The following is a 19,286-nucleotide window of genomic DNA, read 5'->3' as shown; positions in this document are numbered from 1 at the left end:
TCAATAACTCCCAGAATAACTTCCACAGTTTTACCAGGCACCAGAGCGGGACTGATAGGCCTGTAATTAACAAGGTCTTCTTTCTTGCTGTTCTTGAAAACTGGGACAACATTTGCCAGCTTCCAGTTGACTGGGACCTCTCCAGATTCCCCAGGCTTTTGATAAATAATGGAAGTCTTGCAGTAACATCAGCCAACTCTTCCGTGTCCTAGGATGAATCCCTTTGAGCCCCATAGACTTTTTGTGTTCAGTTACAGCAGCAAATCCCATTCAAGTTCAAAGTCAGCCATGAGCTTATGACTCCCCAAGCTGTGGCCGTCCAGCCCAGGGCTCCAGACGTCCCAGGGCCCATCATGGGTGTCGAAAGCAGCACTAATGTCTCCATCACTATTTGGGGATGAGGTGACCTACCTCATCAAGTAACAGACCAATGTTTCCTTTAGTCTTACTTCTGCTGTTAACATATTTAAAAAAGCCTCGTCTTACCCACCAGCTTCAACTTCAGCTGAGCTTGGGCCATACAGATTTGCTCTCTATAGTGGCAAGTAATGTGTCCGTCATCCTCCCATTGTAGCCTGTCCTTGTTTCCAAAGTCCACACATTTTCTGCTAAGTTGTAGAAGGAGATAGATCCCTGCTCAGCAGAGCCAGCCTTCTCCCTCAGCTGCTTGACTTCTGATACACTGACCTGGTGATTAGCTCAGCTAGTCAGACCATGGTGCCAGTAGTGCCAAGGCTGTAGGTTTGATCCTCTTACAGGCCATTCACTGAAGAGTTGGATTTGATGATCCTTGTGGGTCCTTTCCAACTCAGAATATTCTGTGAACATTATTATTGCATGCTCCCATGCTCTTGAAAGAAAGCCCTTAGAAGGTAAGCAGCTTTTATGTACCCCACTGTCCTCAAAAGCAGACTCTTAGGGGACCTTACTGACTACTTCCTTGAATAGCCTAGAGTCTGCTCTCCCCAAGTCCAGGGGAGTAGCTTTGCTGACAGTTTTTCTTGTATCACCAAAGATTTTAAACTCAAATATTTCATGGTCACGATGGTCAAGACAGCCACCCATGAGACCATCTCTTTTTACAAACAGCTCCAAGTTGAGCTCTCCAGTGAAGAAGAGAGGCCTTTAGGGACCTCTTTCTGTGGTAAGGCAGAGCATGAGATGTCTAAATGAACAGATATAATCTATGGATTCTTGATTTTAAACTTACCAGCAGTCACAGCCATAACTAATACCCACATATTTTTTTGAACCAGCTTTCAAAATGCATTTTCAAGTAGCCACCCTAAAGTAATCTGTGTCTAACAGTGCCTGTGTAAAGTAGACTGCTCATTTCAGTGCTGTGTTTCTTGATGTACAATCATGAAAGTTCTTTTTCAGTCTGATTTCTCTGTAGACGGACACAATAAGTTCAGGGATTTGAACACAAATGAGGTTCTCAGGAATCTGAGCTTGCTCCACAAGATGTCTCCATTTTCAAGCTTCAGGTAGAGTTTAAGCTAATCCTTGGTATGCCTTGCTTTAGGCTGTGGCAGCTTTTTAAGAACGAAGAGAATTGAATCCTGCCCATTGTAACTACCCAGGAATCTGAAGCAAAGATAGGTGTTTCCTTAGACTAGGACTTTAGTCCCTTCCCCATGACTTAGACAAGGGTATCTGGCATCACTGAGAGGTGAATCACAGTACACCTCCTTCCACACATCTTTACTTTTGCCCATTGCTTTCCCCACTGTCCCTTTCCTGCCTCTTCCTCTGGTGGCAGCAGAATTGCAAAGCCAGCTGGTAAATGCACACCTCTATTGACTCACAGGGTAAGGGAAGCCAAAGTCCAGTACATGGGAAGAGGGTCTGCTTACGAAGTGTCTTTTAGCTGTTGCCTAGGCATAGGATGAAGTTGCTTTTTCTACCAGGATGAGTTCTTTCATCTTGGAAGTATGTTATTGCTGAACCTGTGCTGTGCAGTATTGGCTTGGGAGATGCTATTCCTTGTGTTAGCATGCCTGAAATCACTGCAGCATCCACAAAGTTTGTTCCCCCCCTTGTACACTGTCCAACCTTGCCTTGGCTCTGTTGGCACCAGATCAAAGTAGGAGACTTTGCCTAAGTTGCCTAAATCACCCTACTGCCACTGCCTTGCTGAGGGATCCTTGCTCCTTCCTGCCAAGTGCAGAGTGTGGGCATGTCCTCGGGCAGGTGACAGGGTTACAAGGATGCAGTACCTGCTTCCAGCTGGTTTGTACAGCCTGGCAGCTGCTTCACCTTGCCAGCTCCCAGGCAGTCACCTTGCAGGCACAGTGGCAATTGCCACTGTATTACAAACAGTGTGGAACAGAGTTAAGGTTTGTCCCATTCCTTCTCTTTTCTACTCTTTCCCCAGTCTGGATTTGTGCTCTAAACTGAGAGGAGAGAACCTGGTCCTAAAATCCCCACTCCAAAACACAGGACGATCACAGCTGGACTTTCAAAGTAAAATGTTCCATGTGGTCCTGTGTCAGACAGCTGATAGTGACTGATGGTGCAGTTTTCTTCCCACACAGGGCCGACACATAGCTCAGACTAGACAAAATTCTCAGGCCCACATTTCCAACCGTTCTTGGTCTGGATCATAAGTCCCTTTGTGACCTAGCTTAGACTTTTCCCTGAGTGGAACAGAGTTCTTCCTGCCATCAGCTCTAGACAGGTCCAGGACACCTGAGCCATCTTTTTCGTTGAGTAGCAAATGCCCACAGCCTAAGCAGTACCCACATCCCTAAATTAAGGAGTCCCCAGCACGTTCTCTGCCACCTAAGCCAGCTGCCACAGAAAGGTTCTCTGCACTCCTGCTGTGTCTTTATCCAGACTCTCTCAGCATTCTCCCAAATAGTTCCATGCTGAGTCCCATTCTAATACCACCAAGGATAGGCTCCAGCACTAAGGAACGCCCTCTGGCATTCACAGAATTATATGAATCATAGTGGGAAGGGGCCTCCAGAAGCCTTTGGTCCAGGCTGCTGCTGCAAGTAGCACCTTTACCAGCACTAGGTCAGAGCAACTGTGGCTTTGTCTGTTCAAGGATTGAAAACCCACAAGCAAAATTTAGGTGCAAAAGCCACATCACAGTTCATCAGTCCCTAACAGCCACCAACACTAAAGCCTCACAGCAAGGAGCCTCCATAATTGGTCATAGCTTCTGTCCAGGAGCCTGAAGGCTGCAGGAAGTCATGAAAACTAAGCTGGAGACATTCTTGTAAGTCTTTGCAGGGCTGCAGGCGAAATTAGGAGTACAGCCATAGCCAAAAAGAAATTATAGGAAAAACCTTTTGGTACTCAGTAGTCAAACAAATACAAGTTTATTTACAAACAAAGAAGAAAATGTGGCCCTCATATCCAATTCTGGTATATTTACAGCATCCAGTTGAAGGATCAGAGTAGGAGGATCATAGGGCAGAGGGTTGGTATTAAGGAAAGAGGAAGTTTCCTTTGAATTGCAGAGGAGCTGAGCTGAAACAGGCCAAAACCTCCATACTTGGAAAGCTGAGGCTTCAGAGAACACTAACAGGCTAAACTAACTCACAGCAGTAGTCAGAGAGGCAGCTCCTGTGATGCCCTTCCTCAGCTCTTACTCAAGAAGCCTGCTTCCTCAAAAAGCTGACACAGCAGAGGTGAGTTTGGGCCCCAGTGTTCAGGGAACAAAGGAAAGAAAGGGCCTGATTTTTTTTCCCACTAATGAATGACAAGGGGGCAGTAAGAGACTTTGCTCGCCTGCACAGGCAAGGGACCGTAAAGTCAGTCAGCTGAGCTGAGCTGGAAAGCAGTCTGGTTCCAGGCACTGAAAGCTGGCAGGGAAAATAATGGGAAGGCCTAGTTCCAGTCCAAGAGCAAGGAATGTGAAACAGGCCAGTCAGGATGTGAACTCCAGTCCAGGTTCAAAACTGCCATGGGGCTACCTGCAATTATCATTATTTTTTCTTTAGTGAGCCTTTCAGCTTCTTCTCTGAGGAGCGCTGTTTCCGCACCTTCTCCTCCTTTTTCCCCAAGTTCTCATAAACCGTTGACTCCTCTTTTTGCCTGTAAGACCCAGAGAAAAACAATGGAAAAAGTGAGGAAGAGGAAAAAGCCAGCCAAGCCAGCAGGCAGACTATCGCCAGAGGCAGGCATATCTGGGTCTCTGGTTTAGGGGGGCTCTTACTTGGAGGGTTTTCGTAAAACCTTGGCATGTGCATTCCTCGCTGCAGGAGGGTAGGAGATGTTCCCATACTCACACTCGTTTGGCTTGCCTTTCCGAGACTACAGGAGAGAAAAAACAGGCTGAGAGGAGTGTGGTTTGGGAGATGCACGAGGCACCATGGAAGAGTTCTTGCTGTTAAACCACACTTTGTGCCAGCACCTCAGTGGAGGTTGGTGGATTGCTGAAGTTCCCAGTCTCAGTGCATTCTGTCTGCTCCTGTCAGAGGGGAGCAGCAGGAACGCAAACACAGCCAGGAGGGAACAGTGGAGCAACAAATCTCTGGAGGCACTGGAATTTGCCTGAGAGTGCCAAATGTCAGCTAAAGAATATTAAACAGCAGCAGCTACTGGACGCTGCCAGAGGCTACAAGGAGAGATAAAGATGCCACTTATAAGCCAGAAGGAAAAAATCCTGCAACTGCAGAATTGAAATGTGAAAGATGAAGACAGGAGAGGGCAAAGTCTTTGCTTGTCCTAGATTGAGTTTGTAACAAAACAGTACTTGGTGGAGATGGTACTTGAGCTGCTAATGTTGTCCCCTGAACTTAAAAGTCTCAAAAGAGGGGAATAAGGACTCAGATCTTCGTGCACCATTGTAGTCTGTGTAGGTCCCAGTGTTAGCTTAAAGCCTGTGAAACAGAGCACTTGGGCTCAAAGACAACACCATGCAAGCCTAGGCTCACAGGGCAGTGGAGTCCCCTTTTTCACCTGGATAATCTCCAGCTTTTTCTTGGTTGCCTCTATGAACTGGCAGATGGCCATGTAGATGAACTTGTACTGGGCCTCTGTCTGCACCATCCCAGATCGCTGAGCCCTCACCATCTGGATGGTCTTCTGGATGTCAATGTCACAGTCCAGGCCTAGCAAGGAGAACCAGAAAAGCTTATGGACATGTTCACTGCCCTCTCTCCCAATTCTCTACCAAAAGCAGTTACAGGGGAGGTCAGTCAAGAAGTTTCTACCTCCTTCCATATTCTTTACTCCTATATGGACCTCCTATCTCTCCCTCCTGCTCAGCATCTTTCAAGTCTGGCTCTGGAGGAAGAGCCAAAGCTCAGGGAAGGCTACAGCCACAGTAAGTGGCAATGGTACAGAGATCCAACACACAACCTTCTTGCGGCTGGGGCAGGATCTCTCCCACTTACACCTGAATAGTTTTCTTCCCTTTGCAGCTGGACTTAAGGGCATAGCCCTACTGGGTAGGCCAGTTCACTTTGATGGGGTCCTCTTACCCTTGGTGGAGATTGTTTCCACTATCATATCAATGACGATGATAGTCCCAGTGCGGCCAATCCCAGCACTGCAAGGAGAGGACAAGCAGAGGTCAGAGCAAAACAGCTCCTGAAAGAAAATGCAGCTGCTTCTGGGGAAGGATGCAGCTGTTGTAGCAGCTGTCCAGCAATGACACAAGAGAGTCACAGATTCAATAAGCAGAGAGTTTGGTTTGGGGGCATCGAAGAGGAAAAAGCAAATATCAGGGCTGGCATAGGCTTCAGTCACAAGCCCTGGGGTACGGGCTGGAAGCACCAGGACAGACTTTCTATGTCTCACCCTAGATAAGGAATGGAGGATGCTTCAAACTCCAGCCTCTGTACCAACCTGCAATGCACCAGAATAGGCCCTGCACCTGGGATGCTCTCTTGCTTCTGGTTTATCTGGTCGAGAAAGCTGAGGACTCCTCCTGGCTCACTGGGCACACCGTGGTCAGGCCAGCTCAGGTACTGGTAGTGCCAGATCTCACGCACAGCCTTACCCTGATAATAACAAAGCACCTCATTGATGAAACTGTAACCCAGCCCTGTCCCTGGCCTCTGTCCCAGGGAGATGCAGGTCTGAAGCCAAAGGGAATCTCTGTCTCCTGCGCACTTCTTGGTGATTCCACCAGTGTGATTCCAGCCCAAATCAAGTGGGAACAGCAGTCCCAAGAATGATACAACAGCAGCATCACCACAGCACCCGACAGTTCCCAGCTTTAGAAATAGAGTGGCTCTTAGATTCATAGGCTCAATGACAGCCCTTGATCATTCACACTCACATTATCCTTTGGACACAGACAGAGTTGCCGGAGTTTGTACTCCAACGCATCGTGCTCCGCAGCATTCTCCACAAGGTAGGGACCATACTCCTTTGTGTTGCCCAGTTCTGGCCAGTAAGGCACACATTTGTTCTGTGTGGGCAGAGAGGGCAGGGTGAGGATGGGCAGAAGGCAGGAAAGAGGGAAAAAGCAGAGCAGTGGTTGAAGGGGAAAAGAGGGCATCTCCAAGACACCTACAGACTGCTACTTACCCGCCCTTTTTCTACCTCTCGTGTCGTCATCACGATGATGCGTGTGTTCTCCTGCCACACCATTTGCCAGAAGTCATTGACTGTGGCTTCCAGGCAGCCCTGGCTAGCGATGTAGGTCTTGGTGCACTCATCTGGGCTGATCATGGTGTTCTGATTGTGGACAGGGAAAGGTCAAGAGGGCTGCAGGAGCAGGCAGGCCTTCTCCCACTCTTGGGCATACAGTCATCTTTCATGAGTCTCACCTTGACATAGTTGGCATTGATATAGTCCGATCCAGGTATATTTGGGTCCCTTCCTTGGAGGATGACTCTGGAGTGATCAACTGGGGTGCAGTAAAAGAATAAACAGTGCAATGAGATACTCTGTGCAGCCACAAGAAGCTCTTTCACTGTCCCATGCCACCTCATTTCACTGCCCCACGCCTCCCAGTGCATGCAGCATGCCCTCTATCTTCATCTGTCCCTCTCTAAGGTCAGACTAACCTCACTCCGTCTTCCCATCTCTCTGCCCCTATCATGAACCATCAGAAGTTAATGAGTCTAAGGCAACCTTCCCTGCTTCCTTCAAGGACATGAAAAGGCTGTGACCTCTCTCATCATCTCTGAAATTCTCATAACCTGTTCTGGAGGATAGAGCAGGCTGAGGCAGGGCCAGTGATGCCTCGGACAGCTCTTCATTGCCTGTCTGTACGTTTTTTGTTTTGTTTTTTTTTTTTATAGTGGAGAAGCAAGACTCACAGGGCAAGATATTCTTGTATCGGTTCTTGCTCTTGTTTTCAGGTCTCTGACCCTCATGGCGGTCAAACAGGTGCTTGGCTTCCTGTTTTTGCAAACTCTGAGAGCAGAAGAAAGATAGTCATGGCAAGATCACAATATATGACGGGGAGGTGGGCACTTTGAAGAGATGTGGTGGTTCTGAGGACACATGGCCATGTTTGTGGGGGAGTAGAGAAGTGAAAAGCAAACCTAGACTTGAAAAGTCCAAAATCTGTGCCCTTGCTGTCTTGGTGACTCATTCTCCCAATCCTGAAAAAGCACATTTCTACCTCACTGGGTTCACTTAAAGATGGCATTCATTCCCCAGGAGAACAGGTTCCAAACAGACACTTCTTTCAGAGATAAATTGACAAGACATATGAGAAGTCTGTGTATAGGAAGAAATTGAGGATGGAGAATGAGGTGGTGCACTGGGAATTCACAAAAAGACAAATAATGTCCCCCAGCAGTTTCTTACATCAAATTCCTCCCAGAATCCAGCCTTGGACGTCTCCTCAGATAGACTCTTCTTGTTCAGTTCCTGCACTCTATTCTCAATGTCAGCAGCATTCACCCTTGTAGCATAGTAGGGCTGGGGATGGGAAAACACAGTGGGTTTGCATGAGAGAGAGAGAGATGGTGCTGGAGAGCAGTCTCCTCTGTGTGCTGTGGAGAAAAGAAGGAAAGGAACACAAAGCAGAGACAAACAGCAAGACAGTCCCTCTAAAGGATCCCTAAAACCAGAAAACTAGGTTTACCTGCTTCAGGTACACAAAGGTGCCAGACATCTCTTCAATTCCAATCTTCTTGAAGTGCTCGACCAGATCTGCCAAGCTGTCAAACATTTCAGCACCTCCAACTGTGTAGCGTCCATTCTAAATCAAGGAAGAACGTGTAATGTCTCGCTCATAACATTCATAGAATCATGGAATGGTTTGGGTTGGAAAGCATCTTAAAAGTCATCTATCTCCAATCCCCTGCCATGGGCAGGGACACCTTCCACTAGACCAGGTTACTCAAACCCCATCCAGCCTGGCCTTCAACACTTCCAGGAATGGGGCATCCCCAGTTTCTCTGGGCAACCTGTTCCAGTGTCTCATCACCCTCGCAGTAAAGAATTTCTTCCTAATATCTAATCTAAACCCTCTCTCTTTCAGTTTGAAGCCATTCCCCCTTGCCCTGTCACTCCATGACCTTATAAAAAGTCCCTCTCTGGCTTACTCACAATTCCCCTTTATGTAATGGAAGGGCTGCTGTAAGGTCTTCCCAGAGCCTTCTCTTCTCCAGGCTGAACAGCCCCAACTCTCTTAACCTGTCCTACAGACAAAGCTGATAATGCTTAGGGAAAAGGCAATGCTGGAGTGCAAAGCCATGGGCACCACCCTCCACCATCTAGAAAAGCACTTCCTCTGGCAGGCAAATCAAATGCAAGTTTGCCCTGAGAACACAGAATTCACAGCATGACAAACTGACTGTACTCTCGTAGGATGGAAGCCCAGAGAAGGTATATTGCACTCAAATCTCATTTAAGGTCAGTTGCTTTTTATCCCTGAAATCTCCTCATCCCACATGAAAGAAATAGGAGAACTGGTGACAGCCAGGTTGGTAACATTCATCAGACTAAGTATGGAGGCCTGGCAGATACCCCTTCTTCCTGCTCCAAACACTTTTAACTCTTTGGATGAACTCATAATTAGGTTATGAATCCTCCTCTCTCTTTTCCCACAGACTCCCTGTACCAGAGGTCCCAATCACACTGAGCCCTGCCTCCTGTGTCTGAGCACCCAGCCCATGCTCACCCAGGCTGGGGCGAGGACACAAGGACCCTGCAAGGGAATAGCACTTTGATCCAAATTAAGAAACACTGCTGGTGGTAATCAAGCTGACAGGGCACACGCTTTTGAGGACATGATCAGGAGAGGTCTCTTTTCCTCCTCGTGCTCTCCGACTGCTCACCTCACACATGATCTTGATGTGCGTGACTTTGAGCCGGGCCCCAGAGGCACTGGTTGCCCCAGCTGGTGGAGCCTCAGACCCAGGTTTAGGCTGGTCAGTGAGGACAGACAAGACAAAATCCCCAGGTTTGCTGAGGCTCTCCCGCACCAAGAACGTCCAAGGGGTGGCTTTGGCCTGGAGAAGTGACTCAGCTGCAGGACCTGACAGATGCCCATGGTACCACCTAGTTAAAACAAGAGGAGAGAGGTGGAGATGCAGTAAGTGGATGGCCTTGAGCTGATGAATGAAGGAGAGCAACACTGGGAAAGGGTGAGAGAGGAAGAAAGGAAGAGGGAGAGGAAGGAATGAGAGAAAGAATAAAAATCAGGGGAGGAGCAGGATCTTGGGGAAAGCAGATGAGACAGAAAGTAGAGAGCTGGCAAGAAGAGGACAGGGCAAGGGATGAGGTGGAGGCAGAAGGGACACAGAGCAGAATGTTGGAACAAGAGGACACAGTGGGAAAGCAGCATGTGTGATCCAGTTGCGTGACACACAAGGGGGAGAGTAGTCTGTGGATTTCAGCACCTCACAGCACTACTGGGATTCTAGCATTACTGCTGCAAGGTGCTTTGGATACTCAAACATCAGGGAAAGAAAAATAACGCCCCACTGAGTCAGAAAATCTCCCATCAGATTTAACAGCACCCAGATGGTTGTGTTGAGATCAGATCCATCAAAAACCCATTCCAGTGACTTCTCTTTCTGAAACTCAGTCACCTCCTCAATCAAAGAATAATTCCCATTCTCTGGGCACATCACAATGCAGCAATCAGCCTAGCCGCAGGACTGAGCCCCTTTTCTGCTCCTGCTATTTACACTGTTGATCTGTGTGCACATTCCTGTCCTCAGTGCAAATACCCAGTCAGCAGCTCCTTCTCTCCTCCCAGCACAAGGTGAACAGCATCCCCATCTGACCAAGGTGCCCTCTGCCTTGCTGCAGGACTGGACCCGGGACACAGAGTGGTGCAAATGGCACAGCTGCTGCCAAGCCCCTGCCCACTTACAAAGGTTTCTGGGAGGGTATGTGCCTGTCCAGTGGGATCTCACTGAACTGAGCAGTGCAGGTGAAAGTGATGGTCGTCAGAAGCAGGTTGGGACATGGGACAACCTCTCTTCCTACTGCTGGGCTCTTGGCCCTGCAGAAACTCCAGATGTGATCCAGGTTGTCTCTGTACAGGTTCTCTAGTTCCTCATGTCTGTCCCAAGCTCCACAGTCTCTTTGGACCACATCAGAAGTCCTGGGGGGCATTGCTGAGCTGCCAGGCAGAGATGTGGAAGGCCACATTCACTGCAGCACTGTCCTGCTTCTACAAAACCCACTTGAAAAGTGGAGCTAGAGATCCAAATTACAGAACGTTGAGAGCTCCGAGATGCTCTGGGCACTGGGAAGTGTTCTGAATCATCCCACTCCTCTTGGTACACAATTTCCAGGGCAGCCTTTGCTGAGTTTGAACACATCACAGCCCAGGTGCCAGCACAGTCCTGGCACTCCTGCCATGGCCCCTTCACTCCTTCCCAGCTTGGTTTCAGGGAGGGGACTTGGGCCCTTCTCCTTCAGCAGGGATGAACCTGGTTGAAGCAGTCCCCTCTAGTCCTGGAATATCCCCATCCCCAGCTGCAGCCGTGTGTTGGGCTCTGTGTCCAGGGGGCTTTGCAGCATGGCTGCTGTGCCAACTAAAGGCCACAGCTCTGTTTTGGCCACCTCCCCTGGGGAACAGCATTTCAAAAGCAGGTAGCTGTTGCATCAGGCTGACTTGCAGTGTCCCTGCTGCTTCCTCTCACTGCAGGTACCTCGACAAGCACCAGCCACACTCCCTGTGTCACTGTATCCACTGCCGCCAATGCCAAGCCAGTGTGTCAGGGGTGTGGGAGCAGGTTTGCTGCCCACAGAGCAGCTAGCAGGGAAGGCCTGGAGTAGTACTGGTGAACTTCACTCTGTAAGGAAGCTGTTCCCAGGAACCAAGATGATGTTCAAGAGGCCATACCCCAGTAACATAAGCAGTCAGGGCATTCATTCACCCCTGGATCTGGTCAGAGATCTGGTCATATTACTCTACACAACATCTAAGAACCATTCAAACAGCAAGAGGCGGCATACAGCAGCCTTGGCAAGTAGTTGCTGTTGATCTTTGCCCTATGTACTGCAAGAAGTAGCTGGTGACTGGCAGTCATTAATTTCTGAACCTCCTTCCAAAGAATTGCTCAGCTACCATGTGCTCAGATGCCACCCGGGGATCAGCTGATCTCTCCTGCTCATTAGAGAGGTCTCCAGGCCTCCCCTACACAGGTAGGATGGAGTTAATGGGTCCCATTACCCCCTCCCTTCCCCCAGCATAGCCCAGCTCTTCAAAGCCACGTGACTGGAAAATCACTTGGGGAGAGAGTGAGAAGAGCTTTCGTAAGAGCCTGGGGGGGGTTGTGTGTTAAGTTTCCAACCGCAGAGAGGAAGGGAGGAAACTGCAGGGCCACAGTGCAATGGTCTTGACTGGAGAGGACAGCCAGCAGCAGACCTGGCCCCTCTGCAGCCTGACCCCAGAGCAAGCTGGTTAGTACCCTAATGCTTCGCCCAGGGCATCTCTGCTCCCTGCCTCCACCTGTCTGAGGAGGACCTGCCTGAGGAGGACTTGTCCACCCCTGAGCAGGGCATGACAGCTCCCTGAGCTGCACCAAAGAGCCTAAAAGCAAAATGCAAGGGCAAAACCACCTGATTTGATTTAGGAACTTAGTGTCAGAGACACATGCAAAGTGAGGACAGGAAGGAGACTAAGCAGGCTGGGAATAGCAAGGGAACATAGCCCTGCTCTCAGCTATGTGAGTCACCCAGGCCCAGAATAACCAAGGAGGTTTGGGGTAAGACTGAGAGCTTCCACATAACATATGACTCTATGGATTGCTGCAGACCCACACCTGAGACCACAACCTTTGCTTTTAGGAACAGTATATAAATAGCAAAGGCAACCGGAAACCAGAAGTAAAAATAGAGCCCTATTAGGTCTGCTGTGATGGGTCAAGGTATGGCCAGCTATTTCCAGGGATGCTGCCCCCACAGATGCAGAGGTGGCAGGTGATGCTTTTTGCAGGATTTGCCCTAGGGATGCAGGCAGGGCAGAAAGAAGGCCTTGAAACACAGAGGAGGTCTCACCACAGACAGACACTGCTTTGCTGTCCCCATACCTCTCTGTCGTGGGGTCAGAACAGTTGAGTGGGTACCGCAAGTCGATGATGGTTCCATCTTTGTCCTGCAGTGAGCCCTGTTGCTGTGTGTAGTACTCTACCAGTTCTGACAAGGTAGCAAACTTCTCCCCTCCATACAGGTCATAGAAATCCCCGGTATTCTGGATGCGGATGTGGGTTACCTGGTCACCAACCCTATGGAATAAAGCACAGAGCAGCCCAATGAGGCAGTTGGAAAAGAGGCAGAAAGTGTTCTGGACTACCTCCTGCCATGGAACCAGAGCAAACCATCCCCATGAAAGATGACTGGAAAGAGAAGCTCCGGGGGCAACTTGAAGGAAGGTCTAGATGATGCTGGGAAGCTCAGCTTGGAAAGAACTCAAAGGAATACAGACAGGATGAAGATGATGCCACAGGACATGTAAGTATCTCAACAATCTGTGTGTATAACACTGAAAAGACAGAACTTGGGGTCCAAGTTACCTACCGGACTGAAAGAGAAAAATCACCCTGATTCTTCCGACTGGGTCTGGCTAGAAAGCTCCCATGGACACCTCGTCCCTTCAGTAAGGCTTCAGCTTCCAGCCCACTCAGGTCACGATGAAACCACCTAGCAGAGAAGATAAAAGCAAGACCAAGTGAATAAAAATGGCCAGATGCTACTGTGGAGACCTGTAGGGTGAAAAACAGTCCCTGGTCAGCATCCCTAGGTGAGAGTCAGAATCAGCATCCCTTCTTACTTGATACCTCCCCCAGCCTATGGAAGTTTCCCATTAGAGACATGGCTTCCAAGGTGATCCCCATTCTGATTTGTCCTACTTCCTACACACACGGACTTTTCAGACTCTCTTACCTCACCATTGTGGAGGGTGACAGAAGAGGGGGCCAAGTGGCTGCCACCAAAGAAAGTCAAAAAACACAGAGGAAAAATCAGTTTGTACTGGCAAGAAAAGGGAAGTCGGAGGTCTGTGCCGGAGCACCCAACACCAAGCTGTTCCTGTGCCTCTTGGGAGCTGGCCATGTATCTCTCCTGGAGTCTACTGTCCCTCCATTCAGACCCTCTCCATCCACGATTTTCTGGTTAGGTGCCTTGATCTGTGGCTCTCTGTATAGTGCTCTTGGGCACAAGCAGGTGCAAGCCCATGCGCAGCTGGGCACGCGCGGCTCCAGGAACAGGAAGCGCTCTGAGCCATCAACTCCCCAGCCCCAAGCTGCTTTGCACACACTTCTGCTTCTCCTTTTGTGTTTTTTTCTTCCCCATCCCCCCTATTATTTTTGGGCCCCTGTCTTTTTACACACTAGGGCTGATGCTATGCATGCACCTTGGGCCTTGGCCACACTCAGAAAATTTAGTTCTGCATGTCCTCTATTCCCTTTCTTCCCCAAAAAGCCAGTAAGCGACACAAGCAGTCCCAAATATCCTACATGCTCTATACAAGCACAAAGGGGAATCTGTGCAAACCCAGAGCCACAGACTTAGAGGTCCAGGCTAGTGCTCAGAGCACAGCGATGCCTCCCTGAAACCAGCCTGACCTGGATGGCACTGACAAAAGCAGCAGTAGCTCAAAAGGGATGGCGTGGGAAGGAGGTGGTGTTAAAGCTGCCCAGAAAGGCAGGCAGAGACCAAGACAAACAGCTACTACCTACAGTGAGCCCACACAGCACCGAGAGAGCTTAGGCGAGAACCTTTAAGATCGCAGCACAGCCAAAGCTGACAACCTGGACAACCAGGTAGAAAGAAGGAAAACTAGCCATTCCAGTTACCTAGCTATTTCCAGCTATGGCCCATGGCTGACCCGTCCATAGCACTGGTTTCAAGGTCTGCAGGTCTCACAAAAGACTAGGAGCTAAGCAGTGACCTGAGGGCAATCAAGCTGGCAAAGGAGCCTGACTTTTCCCTGGGGCAATCTCAGCTACCCTGTGTGGGCAGCAGGAACAGTAAGAGCCTTGCTCATTTCAAGTACCAGCAGCTGCAGACTTCCCTGCATATCCACCAGACTGGGAAATCCTGCAAAAAGCTGAACAGGCTGCTAACTACGACCTAGACAAAAACTTGTGGCCAAGACAGAAACTAACAACAAAGGGAAGTACAGGAGAGATGAGTGGGAAGCTAAACTTCATTGCTAGAAAGGCAACCCAGGCACCTACAACAGCTTCCTTTGAAATGCTTCTAGTTTCACACACATGATGAGCCATGAGCTGCAGGGATCCAGCTGTACTGATTTAAAACCGATATTAAAAAAAAACAAGGAGACTTTAAAGGCACAGAGACCTGTGGCTCAAGGGAACAACTTCTACATGAAGTTGTAGAAGCTGCACCTGAATCAGAGACAGTGTAGCACTGGCACAGGAAAGTATTGTGTAGAGGTAGGAGAGAAATGGCAGGAACTTCTGGGCAGAAGTCTCAAAAGACAATTCCTGATATCAAAAGAATATCAGAGTATGTTGGGTCAATATGAAGCCAAGGCAGACGAAAAATAAAACCTAGGCATCCTCAGACCTTATGAACTGACTGAAGGAGAAAATCTGTCTGAGCAACTGAAAATCAGTTGGACTCGGAAACAAGGAAAGAACAAAGTAGCAAAGAGCCCAGATCGGAGCAGAAAGGGTGAGTTAGCACTAAACCCAATGTAACTCAGTATCCTCTAGCAGGACAAGAAGCCACAGGGTGCAGTGTGGCCCGTCAGTATTTGTGTGGACACAAATCCCATATCACACAATTTACAGGCTCAGTTTATGCTTCTGGTTGCTTGCAGCTCAGGAAAGGAATGGATGCACACAGCTGCCTTGGTGTCTTTGACCTGAGTCATCTAATTTAAAACTACCAGGGAGGAGCTCCTGCCATTAAGGGAGGGAAATATCACTGTAGAGAAGGTTGGTGTCTTTGAGTTTGCTCTCCCAAATGGATGCAGCATAGAACAGCTGACTATAATTGAACCACTAAAATACTCTCTTAATATAATTAACAGGTCAAGAGATTTCAGCAAAGAGAGTTGTTTGGCTTTCAGTACAACACAGGTGTTAGAACCTCATCTTGTAAATCCCTTGCAGAGCCGAGCCACAGCTAGCACAGGAACAAACTCACAGGAGAAGGTAAACGAAATAGCTAAGTAAAAAAGACGCCCACATCTGGACTGCTGTAAAAAAACCCCCAAAGACACTGAGAAACTAGAGAGAATTCAGCATAAGGCCACACACAGGCACAAAGAGCCTGGAGCACAGCAAAGATGGAAGAAGCTGGGTTTATTCAGCTTGGAGAAAAGATGCTTAAGGAGGGATTTAGCAGCTGTCTGAGACTACTTAAAAGGGGCTGGGGGGGTTTAGAGATGATGAGTCAGATTCTCCTTTGTGGGACACAGCAAAAGGACAAGAGGCAATAGACATAACTTGCAGCAAGGGAAATTCTGAGTAGGTATCAGGAAAAATTGCACACGTGCTCCCCCCCAAGGGCAGTTCAGCACTTGCCACAAGAGTCCAGAACGGCTGGGGAACCTCCGCCCTGGAAGATGTTCAGGACTCACCTGAGCAAGGCCCTGAGCAACCTGATCTAGCTCTGTTGTGATCAGGGGGCTGATCCAGAGGTCAAAACAGTAAAACAGTTGTTAAATAATAGAGGGAAAGGTTATGTATAGAGTTTCTTTTCCCCTAAGCCTCTATTTGCAGCTATTTGTAGAGTCAACAGTCAAATCCATAACAAATTAACAAATTTAGCATCCTTTGGCAAGGAGTTCTACTGCTCAGCTACAGAAACACCCCCTCCTTTGACCTGCTTATAACCTGCTCCCTCCCTCATTTTTATTAACATTTGGTTGTTGCAAAGAAAGAAAGATCAGTGACTGATTCCTGTTCCCCCCACCCTGCTCCAAGCTGCTCATGGTAACAGACCCATAACATCCGTATGCATCCTCAGCTCTTTGCCAGGCTGAAGACTCCAGTGCTACTAAGGTGATCTTTGTACAGAACTATTCTACACCTCTGATCACCTTTGCTGTCCCTCTCTGAGATGTCTCCAACTCTGGCTCCTTGTTTTGGAGATAAGGGTGAGGGTGGGCAGAGAACTGTGGTGTTCAAGATGGTGCTGAGTCATGGACAGTGGTGACTTTTGATGTTCACCACAACCAGCATTAAGCCAACAACTGCAGGGTCTTTTATATATATATATGATAAAAGTTTCACTCCACAGAGGTTACAACTAGTTCACAGTCATTTTATATGTAAATTTTGAATTATTTTTCTTCATGAAGACTGTTTTTTACATAGGCCTATATGGAATTTCATCTGCTGTTCTGTTGCCCACTTGTTCACCATCATAAGGTCCTTCTGCAATTATTCACAGTCAGCTCCCACTCCATTATCCTGAATAACTTTCTATCATCACCCAGTTTTCTCACCTCACCAAGCTGTATTCCCAGGTCACTTGGGAATATACTGAACAGTGTATATTTCAGGATAGGCCTCCGTGATCTGGCCACTGATGACTTCCCTTTGCTGTAAAAATGGGATGTTAATTTCCATCTTCCATTTCCTATTTTCTATTAATTCTTTACCTAAGAAAACCTTAAACTTCTTTTTTTATGCCATGACTTCAACTTTATTTAAAGACTTTGATGAGAAAATCTTGTTAAATTCTTTAAACCCAAGGAAACTGTATTGGCCAGACCTGCCTTATCTACAAGCTTGCTAGGTCCCTCAAAAATCTTCAGTTTTACAGGACAGGATTTGCCTTTACAAAAGGAAGTGCTGGCTCTTTCTTTAGTATCACATTCATTGCTTTCTCTGTTATAATGTCTACCCTCTTGCTCAGATGATGACTTTATTGTTCCGTGCTTCCCTTGCACTTGAGGGATCTAATTTGGAGCCCTTTTCAAAAATGAGCATTGCATTCGTTACTTCTAATTCTCAGCCCTGAGATGATTTCAGCAAGGTTTTGCTGTTCTGCACAGAACTACATTCTAGTTCATTCTAGTTAGTGTGGAGTGAAGGCCATTTGGGCTTAGGGAACAGACAGATGGACCCTCTTCCTTGGCCTGGCTGAAGCCAGATGCTCTCTGTCAGGCTATGGGACCCCAGGACAGTGCTGCACCAATAAGGTTGCTCAAATCCTTACCACAGGGTAATGCTAGAACGAATCCCATTTCCTGACACCCTGCAACTGCAGTCTCCAGAGTAGAGCACCTGTTTGAACTGACCAAGAAGGCTGTATGTCCTTTTGTTCCATAGAGGGCTAGAAAGACTGTAGCAAATCAAGAAATAACCGGGATTTTAAAGGTCAGACAGCTGATCTCTCTCTGTGCCCAACACACTGAGAGATGCTCTACCTGTGGGGTGGCAGAGGAACTGCAAACCCCTTATCAAACTGAGAAGGAGCAACAGTAACGGCAATAATGATCTAAAATACTGGGAGCTCTGGTTCTCTGGCTATTAGAAGGTGGGGTTTTTTTCCTTCTATGCCTAATTCCTAGTGCCAGTATTTTTATTTTTCTCATCAACAATTCTTGTTTTCTAGCCCTAACTAGCATTCATAGCACTCACCCACGGGATGGCATCAGGATGTTGTCTCTCAGATCCCCACTGATGGAGGACTGACAGAAGCTGGTGGAGGAAGTACCACAGCCCTCAACCCAGGGGGTCCTACTAAAAAAAATAAAGCAAGATTGGAATTATCAGGACAGTATCTTGAGATGGATTTGGGAGAGAAATCAAAGACCTTGGTAGTGGAGGGGTGGACTCGCACCCTCCCAGCAGGGCTATACGCTCATGGCGGTGAGTGCCAGGGCTCTGGAGCAGCAGCTGGCAGTGTTTGCGGGCTGCGGCACCTCCCGTGACTCACCTGATCCGCACAGGCAGAGTCCTGAACTCCGCCTGTTCCTAGGCGGACTGAGAAGAAGGTAGCTCCAGGTCAGGCAAACCTCAGGCCTCAAGTAGAGGGCTTAATTGTCACCATTTGCAAAGTGCTTCCTGGACTGTAGTTAATGAATAATCAGAGGGGTGGGGGAAGGCCAAGGCCAAGCTAGGAGAGGTAGATGGAGACGGAAGGGACCTACTGCTCTTCCTGCCTCCTATCCACTGCTCACGCCCTCCCTGGCTACATTCCTGCCTGGTTTGTAACTGAAAGGCACAGAAGCAGCTCTCTCACACCTGGCTCACAGCTCCCTGCTTTCCCAGGCTGGCTCCTTCACCCCCGGCTCTGCCACCCTCCTCAAAGATCTCAACTCTTCAAAGGGCAACGGGCACATGGGGCAGGAGGCTACAAACAGACATACCTGATGTCCCTCCATTTGAATCGCACTGGAAACAAAAAATGTCACTCTGGAGAGAGGCTATTCCACGAGATTGATCCCTCTACAGTCCCAAAAAACGTGAGGTATGATTTTATGTTGTTTATGTTGTTCTAATCCAGGCTGCAACCAAATGGGGCAAGCCCAGCCCTCCCACGCTCTGCCGCTCCCTGCTGTGTCTCTCTGCTGCCTTTTTCACTAGGTTTAATGTGCTGTATTGCACATTCAGCCAGAAAAAAAGGCAGCCACAGACACTAGAGGCATGAGTAAGTTAGCACTGACTCTGCTGGGGGCAGCAGGCTCAGTGGCATTAACAGCACTTGATCTGCTTAGTGACACATTACCTAATATGTTTGAAACAACACATTTGTAAATGCTCGCTCTTAAGGCCTCGCACCTCCTACTAAAAAAAAATGTCTCTGATAAGGCTTCACAATAAGGCTATGCACAAACCTTTTTGCAGAAGGTAGTGCATACTGGGTCTTCTGGAACAGCAGCACATGTGTCATGAGGCTGGCACTGCTGTACCTGTACCTGCCCCTGCCCCCGGGAGCAGCACCTGTGCCTGGGGAGCACCGCTGAGCTCATGGTC

The 19,286-nt window shown here is 48.4% G+C and overlaps 1 protein-coding gene across 1 annotated transcript; it reads right to left on the bottom strand.

Annotated features, from left to right (window-relative positions):
- Positions 1-3,297: 3,297 nt before the first annotated feature.
- On the bottom strand, positions 3,298-19,223 carry PTPN6 (protein tyrosine phosphatase, non-receptor type 6). Its single transcript, XM_027653381.1, has 16 exons — positions 19,148-19,223; positions 17,949-18,050; positions 12,904-13,026; positions 12,417-12,611; positions 9,204-9,426; positions 8,006-8,122; positions 7,726-7,839; positions 7,230-7,326; positions 6,735-6,814; positions 6,493-6,642; positions 6,242-6,373; positions 5,806-5,960; positions 5,439-5,506; positions 4,915-5,066; positions 4,169-4,266; positions 3,298-4,047 (listed from the first exon to the last, which is right to left on the bottom strand). Exons 1-16 carry the CDS (start codon positions 19,201-19,203, stop codon positions 3,939-3,941), a joined length of 1,971 nt encoding a protein of 656 aa, XP_027509182.1. The 5' UTR covers positions 19,204-19,223; the 3' UTR covers positions 3,298-3,938.
- Between the last annotated feature and the right edge of the window lie 63 nt (positions 19,224-19,286).

The sequence above is a fragment of the Corapipo altera genome, unplaced genomic scaffold (genome assembly GCF_003945725.1).
Source record: "Corapipo altera isolate COAL_440 unplaced genomic scaffold, ASM394572v1 61, whole genome shotgun sequence".
NCBI classification, from domain to species: domain Eukaryota; kingdom Metazoa; phylum Chordata; class Aves; order Passeriformes; family Pipridae; genus Corapipo; species Corapipo altera.
This window is presented reverse-complemented; position numbering and strand designations above follow the sequence as displayed.

Excerpts from the sequence above, each read along its gene's own strand:
- PTPN6 (XM_027653381.1), bottom strand. The coding sequence starts at position 19,203 with ATGACACATGTGCTGCTGTTCCAGAAGACCCAGTATGCACTACCTTCT. Across the intron at positions 13,027-17,948 it reads ATCCTGATGCCATCCCGTGG|GTGGTTTCATCGTGACCTGA; the intron begins GTGAGTGCTATG and ends CTTCTCTGCTAG. Across the intron at positions 5,507-5,805 it reads CCTATTCTGGTGCATTGCAG|TGCTGGGATTGGCCGCACTG; the intron begins GTTGGTACAGAG and ends CTCTCCTTGCAG.